Here is a 6,929-nt window from a genome sequence, read left to right as displayed (position 1 = left end):
GCAGCAGAACCTGCAGCAGAACCTGCAGCAGAACCTGCAGCAGAACCAGCAGCTGAACCAGCAGCAGAACCTGCAGCAGAACCATCGGACGGTTTTCCGGCTGGACTCTCACCGTCCGGGCGTCTCCAGGATCAGCGGGACGCCGTCCAGCCTCGGCTCGTTGACGACGTCCCGGAACGCCGAGAGCCCGATGTTTCCTTTCCCGATGTCTTCATGCCGGTCCAGGTGGGAGCCGAGTTTCCCTGCAGAGAGCAGCAGACCGAGGTGGAATGAAGCCGACAGACAGAAAACGGTAATTAAACTTTAAGCAACTGGAACTAAATCACTAAAACAAGTTATAGTTTTGATATCCTTTGTTTTCATGTTTATGAATCGATTTATCAGCCTTTTGAATTGATGTGAAATTTATATTTTTCCCCACAGAAGCAGTTTACGGCACGCAGCATTCATTAATGCAACGCTGCTAAAGTTTGGAGAAAAGATCAGATTTTTTAGAAATGTTTTCTTCTGCTGAGTTTTCATCCTGACAGATAGAATCACTTTGCCTTCATTTTTTAAAAATTCTGCACCTAAAAATTAATCAGCGTATGAAAAAAACTAAAACTACTGTTAGAACTAATGAAAACAAAACAATATTTATAAAAACTAGCAAACACTGTAAAAACTAATTAAAACTGTAAAGTTAAATTGTTGTAATCCAGCAGAAACGTGGATATCTCAGGTTTTTCCAGCTGCACCTTTGGAGTCGTTCAGGTGAACCGCTCTCAGGTAGCGAAGCCCGACTTCCCGATCAAACTGATCCAACATGGCCGCCACGCCGCCGTCAGCTGCCAGGTCGTGACCTTCCCAGAAGAAACGGAAAACCATCTGAAACGTTCTGAGCCGGTGGCTCTGGTGCGACGGGAAGCGGCGGAGCGTCACCTGCAGCGAAGGCGTGGCAGGTGTCCAGACACACCCCCACTCTGCTCTGGTCCCGGACCCGGTCCATGATCCGCCGCAGCTCACAGAACCGACCCCCCACTGTGCTGCCCTGACCGCTCATGTTCTCCAGCACTGAGCCACAGAGAAACGATTTATGTTTATGATATAAATATATTAGTGCACTTCCAATAAGACAAAACCAACTTACTAGTAACTTTTCAGGAGCTTATTTAAGTCAGTAAATCTTTAAAACTGATGAAAAAGTTCTGGTTCCACTTACAGATTATTTCACTCATAACATGAGAGAAATAATTACATTTAAATTAAATAAACTGCCAGTGAAACTAGAACTTATTCATCAACATCAAGGATTTACTGACTTAAATAAGCTCCTGAAAAGTTACTAGTAAGTTGGTTTTGTCTTATTTGAAGTGCACTAATATATTTATATCATAAACCTGGTTAGTTTTAGTGTTGATTGTCGCCTCGTTGGGCAGCAGAACCAGCTCTGACCTCGGCTGGATGTTTTTGTGCTTGTTGTTGCTCCGTACCTGTGACCACAGCAGGAGTCTGCTGGTGAGCGTGGTTGATGGCTGCGGCGATCTGGTCCAGGCACTGCTGGGTGGTGATGGCGCCCAGCGAGGATCCGGGGTGGAAGTTGTAGAGCTGGAGGCCGAGGCGGCTGCAGCGGCTCAGCTCGTCCACCAGCAGGGCGCGGCTCTTCTCAGACACGTCTGCAGGGGAGCGGAGCGCAAACTCAGAGGACCGGCCGACCCGAGGCCACCGGCACGCGGCTGGACAAACCGTCTCTGGGCGATCCGCAGTTCATCAGGTAGGAGCCGTGAGGCAGGATGTGAGCCGGGTCGAAGCCGAGCGCGGAGCATTTCTCCTGGAACCGATCCGCAGCGGCCGGGTCCAGCGCCGGCCTCTTCCACGAGCGCTGAGAGCCCAGAAACAGAGCGAAGGCGCCGGCGCCGAGCGCCGCGCTGGACTCCACCGCCTTCCAGATCCCTCCTGCAGAGACGCACCAGCGGATGAGGATGTCCTGACTCACCTCTGCAGTCAAGCTGCTGGTGGACAAACTGACCACTTTCTTCTCCTACTACTCTCCCATTTGTTATTTAAACTGCGAACTTTCTGTCAGGAAAAACATGGGATGAGATGTTGCTGCCATCAGTTAATCGTTCTGCTGCTGTTGACCTAAAACTGAACTCATTTCTGTGCTGGAGGAAGTGAAGTTTACCTTGAATACCAACATGAGCGCCGATGTGTTTGTTGTTCATCCTGATCCTCCTTCGTCCGTCTCCTCCCTCCTCATCCTCGGTTTCATCTCCCAAAGCTTCACTTTTCCTTTTCCTCGCTGCTGCCATCCTGTCCAGGAAACGTTACCCCTTAAATCACAGCTACAGATCTGCTTTTCGGTTTTTAGCTCAGGTTAAATCACAGCTACAGATCTGCTTTTCGGTTTTTAGTTCAGGCCCAAATGACCTGGGATGTACCGAAGAATATTAGGGCCACTGGAAAAAAAAGAAATCTGAATTTAAACTTATGAATATGAGAGAAAAGTTGGAATTCTGATTTAAAAGAAGAAAATGTTGGATTTCTGGTATTAAATGTATAATTATGAGCAACAAGGTAAATCCATCCATCCGTCCTCTTACACCCTTTTCCCTAGCGGAGTCGGGGGGGTTGATGGTGCCTTTCTCCAGCCAACAATCCAGGTGAGACCAAAAAGTAAATCCTTTGACTACATTTTTAATTAGGGGGCTAACGACATCATTTTGTGGAAAAAATATTAAATTCTGCGATTAAATCAGAATTCTGACAAAAAAAAGGGTAAAATTCTTGGATTAAATTGTTGATTCTGGGATTGAAGTCAGAATTCCGAGTATATTAAAATCAGAAACTGATATTGACTTTATAAAAAAAGTATTTTGGAATTATTTCTGGAAATGATCATACAAGGAATGACTCTATATAAAATCAATAAAATTGTTTATCATCCTGACCATCCTCCTCACGAGATTGTCTTAGAAAACAGAGCGTCTTCAGTCAGAGGTTTCCTCTTATTCGCTGCAATACAGACCGCTACAGGAGATCTTTCTTGCCAATAACCGTCACCATCTACAATGACTAAAGAATCTGAACATTTAATTTTCCATTGGGATCAATAAAGTACTCTTACATTTGTAACGTTCATCTAGAACGTGGTATTTAGCTACCAGTTAGGAAATGAACTCATTAGCAGCATCTCGTTAAAACGACAAACAAAAGAGAAAAATGCCCCGCAGCTGCTTCTGGCTAATCACATGCCGTAAAAACGAGAAACTTTCTCACTTTAACAACGTGTAAAGATACTGTCCTCTGACGGATGACGGCTTCTTAAAAAGGCATAAAAAGCTCCCTCCGACTCTCCATCTTCTCACTCTGTTTCTGGACGACACTAGAACGCCTCCGTCCCGTAGACACGCTACGGGAAATTAGCGTGAGGTCCGTGAAGGTCAGCAGGCTGTTTTACCGATTCCTCCCGCCGGGATCCGGCCAGTCAGAGCGCTTCCCCGCAGCTGCTTCGGGCTGCCCATTGGAGACGCTACATGCTGAGCAGCAAAATGGCCGCCCGTCAACCGACTGACTCCACAGCGCTTTGAAATTTAAATTCTTCTGCACATCAGCGTTTAGACTTGGAACATTAGTACTTATTTGCAAACCGGTAGCGTATTATTTCTTGGTGTTTTCATCATTTTCCACCTACTTGACTCTCCGCTCAGGCGTCCAAGTCCTTGTAGCCTCGACGAATGCCTGAAAAAGAGAAAGCTCGCACTGAAGCACTTTAGCTAAGCTAGCTAGCAGGCTAGCCAACCTTCATATGTGATTCCTGAGGTGAGTCGCTGGTGCTGCTGATAACTGCTGATTTGGGTTAGAAATGGTGGGCACGTAAAAATACCGCAGCTGTCAGAGGAATGCGGCGCTTGTAGCCTTGCTAGCGCCTTTAGCTGCGGCTTGTAGCCGCTGTCAGGAACCTAGCTTAGGTGTAGCGGAGCGTTATAGCAGATCAAGGGGTTCGGCCTTCTGTGTTTGCTGGTACCAGTTAACCGAACCCAACACTGGGTTGTCTGGTTAACACGGTACTGGGCGCATATGTTTGACCGAAGAATGAAACCACTCCTTGGTGTTAGCATTAGCTAATAAGAATCGAGTTTGATACTCAGCCACCAGATAATTTGGGTTCCTGGTTCTGTCTGTGCTCAGTGAATTTATTATAAAAGCCTTTTGTTGCATTTTCCCCTTCAGTCATTCTGGCAGGGGACCTGCTAACTTTGGCGTTAGCTGGTCTGCAAGCTGAAGGATTAGAAGAATAAATGTTGCATGAACGTTTGCTGCTGGAGTTGAGCTACACCTGTCACCTGTGGGGTCACCTGTGGGGTCACCTGGGGGTCTGACTGACGGGAGCATCAACATCTGGGTGAATCTTAAGGCCTGGGGTCAGAAATGCTTCAGCCAGATGCCAAGTTGAGCTCAGGAATCCCGAGGGTTGGAAAAACCAAAAACGAAACCAACACCCAGGCCCGGCCCAGCTGTTCACCGAACCTTTCTGTTTATCTCTGACTTTATGTTCAGGCTGTCCTTATGATCTCAGACGTCTCCTGTGATTATAAGTTTTGCCATTTAACGGCTGCTTCAGCTCACATTTTCGTTAAGTTTATTTCTACAGAAATGCTCATTTCATGAGCTGCATCTGCCTCTAATGTCCTCACATTTTATGTTCTAAATACTTTCAGACAAGGTTTTATTGATCTTTACAGATCTAGATGGATGTTTGTTTTTCTGGGGCTGCAGGACATGAACAGGTTTATGCAAATGATTTGGTTTTCCTGCCAGTGTCAAACAACAGACCAGATCCTGCTGTTTTTTATTAAATATGCTTTTTATTTATTATGAGATCCTCAACCCTGATAAATCTCACAGGTTTACTGTGTTGTGTAGATTTAAAACAAAATGTTCTGCTGAAATACTTTTATTTGCATATAAAAGCTGCAATTATTTGTACTGCTGATAAAACATTTTATTCCAGTTACTTTGCATCACATTCAGGATTCATAGGGCTGTGCAATAATATCGATTTTGCGATATATATCGATATTTTCTTTCCTAGAAAAAAATCGATATTCATCTGAAAGTATCGTAACATCCACCTGTCACCTGGCTCACTCACTGCTTGCTTCGCCGGGAGAGTGATCAGGTCATCAGGGTCAGAGTGATTCTTTCAGATGTTAAGTTAAAAAGGTATCAAACTATTCAGAGCAGGTACTTGCTGCACTTTATTTACTTTACAAATGCATGTAAGCTACAGTTTGTACTGTTTCAACTAAAAGAAACATGTTTTCTCACCACATCTTTGATTCATTTTGTCCAGCTGTCAACTTTAAATCTGTGTCCAACCAGAGCCAGGTGTTGTGTAGTTGGTGCTTTTAATCAGTTTTCAGTTAAATTAATTCAATCCAGTCACAAAATGTCACCAAAATCACTCTGTCCCTCTAAAATCTTTCAGAAAATCGCAAAAGTGCATTGAATTGTATCGTTTGCTGAATATCGCAATGTGTATTGTATTGTGAGATTATTGTATGACTACAGCCCTAAGCATTCAGTGGTTGTTTAAAGGCAACTATTTCATTCGTCAATAATTACCAAGCAGCTTGTTTAATGCTTAAAACATTTTAAAAGTAAATTGTTATATTCTACCTTGGTTGCATCTGAGTCGCTGTGATCTAAAGCAGATGTATGGAGAGATTAAAGACTTAATAAAATGATGTACTTCACTGGGATATTATGGTTTCTTGCAGCTTTGTTGTTGTTTGAGTTGCAGTGGAAACGTAACAAGCTGGTTGGTCTCAATCTGTTTGGCTAGCCTGCAGTCTGCTGCTTTACAGTCATGCTAACTCGCTGTAAGTTCAGTTAGCTCCTTTACGCTAACTGAACCTTATTAAGCTACTCTTAGTTTCCAAACCCTGATGTAACCATTTACATTTTAGGTTTCTTTTTTTTCAATAAGTCACAGTTTGTTTTTGTTTTTTGCAGAAGGGAGAATCTGGTCGGGAGCAGCAGTTCATGGAAGACAAGAAAAGGAAAAAGGAAGACAAACGGAAAAGGGAAGCCTCTCAGAAGGCAAGTCGGCCTGCAATCTGCAACAAGTCGAGGGATTCAGATTCTCAAAGAAATTAATTACACAAAATTATGGGTTCAAAATCAGAATCACTGGAAATAACAAATCACTTGAATGTTCCTTAATTTGCTTTGATTTCTCTGGATACTGTGGTCGTTGTTTATTGATCTTCTGATGGAGGAGAAATTGTCCAACTGACCGTTAGCCTGTAGTATCTTTATTTTATTTAACTGATTTATTATGTTTGATTGATTCAAGATCAATACTTGATTATTAACTGTGATGTGAAAATGTATTGAAAAAGTTTAAAGCTGCAGATTTTATTTCATGAAAAGATTAATTTAGACACATTTTCTTCATTTCAGGTTACAGAGCAAAAAAACAAAGGTGAGCTGAATCTGTTGCATTATTTTTAATGTTTGTGATTAAATCTCTTCTATTTTCTTTACATTAACAGAATAAACTATTTTTACTTCAACAAAATGTTAACATTTGTGAGAAAAGTTAGTTTTTATTAGATCTTCTGCAAATGTTAATTATTTCTTACTAAATCCTAATTAGAAAACTGGCATGTTGTTATTTTTAAATGTTTGGCCTAATTAATAGAGATTAATTTTTTAAAGGTGTTTAACATGCGCCTCTGACTTTAGTTTTTCACTCGTTGCCTCTCATTTCGTTCCTGTTGCTTCTCCTCGCTCTGCTGCTGTCATAATCAGTTTCCTGTTATTTTCTGCAGTGACAGACGTGACCAAGCCGGCTGCTGCCCAGCCGCCCGCCGCCCAGAGCAGCTCCGCCTCCCCCAGCCCTGTGCCCGCCCCCACTGCCGCTCCGTCCCCGGCCACCTCGG

General features: G+C 43.4%; 1 protein-coding gene and 1 long non-coding RNA gene across 2 annotated transcripts in view; one reads left to right on the top strand and one right to left on the bottom strand.

Annotated features, from left to right (window-relative positions):
• Positions 1 to 3,341, bottom strand: part of LOC103481035 (probable endonuclease 4) — a 19,149-nt gene extending 15,808 nt beyond the window's left edge. Inside the window, exons 1-7 of the mRNA XM_008436266.2 lie at positions 3,259 to 3,341; positions 2,165 to 2,292; positions 1,726 to 1,935; positions 1,473 to 1,655; positions 922 to 1,053; positions 738 to 842; positions 113 to 242 (exon numbers count right to left, since the gene is read on the bottom strand). Of these exons, the coding sequence (XP_008434488.1) occupies positions 113 to 242; positions 738 to 842; positions 922 to 1,053; positions 1,473 to 1,655; positions 1,726 to 1,935; positions 2,165 to 2,291 (887 nt within the window). The 5' untranslated portion in view covers position 2,292; positions 3,259 to 3,341. The remainder of the gene's footprint in view (positions 1 to 112; positions 243 to 737; positions 843 to 921; positions 1,054 to 1,472; positions 1,656 to 1,725; positions 1,936 to 2,164; positions 2,293 to 3,258) is intronic.
• A 148-nt stretch (positions 3,342 to 3,489) lies between these two features.
• LOC108167297 (uncharacterized) lies at positions 3,490 to 6,038 on the top strand. Its single transcript, XR_001777660.1, has 2 exons — positions 3,490 to 3,801; positions 5,998 to 6,038. It is a non-coding gene; the product is annotated as an uncharacterized LOC108167297 (long non-coding RNA).
• Positions 6,039 to 6,929: the final 891 nt, after the last annotated feature.

The sequence above is a fragment of the Poecilia reticulata genome, linkage group LG19, assembly GCF_000633615.1.
Source record: "Poecilia reticulata strain Guanapo linkage group LG19, Guppy_female_1.0+MT, whole genome shotgun sequence".
Classification (NCBI taxonomy): domain Eukaryota; kingdom Metazoa; phylum Chordata; class Actinopteri; order Cyprinodontiformes; family Poeciliidae; genus Poecilia; species Poecilia reticulata.
This window is presented reverse-complemented; position numbering and strand designations above follow the sequence as displayed.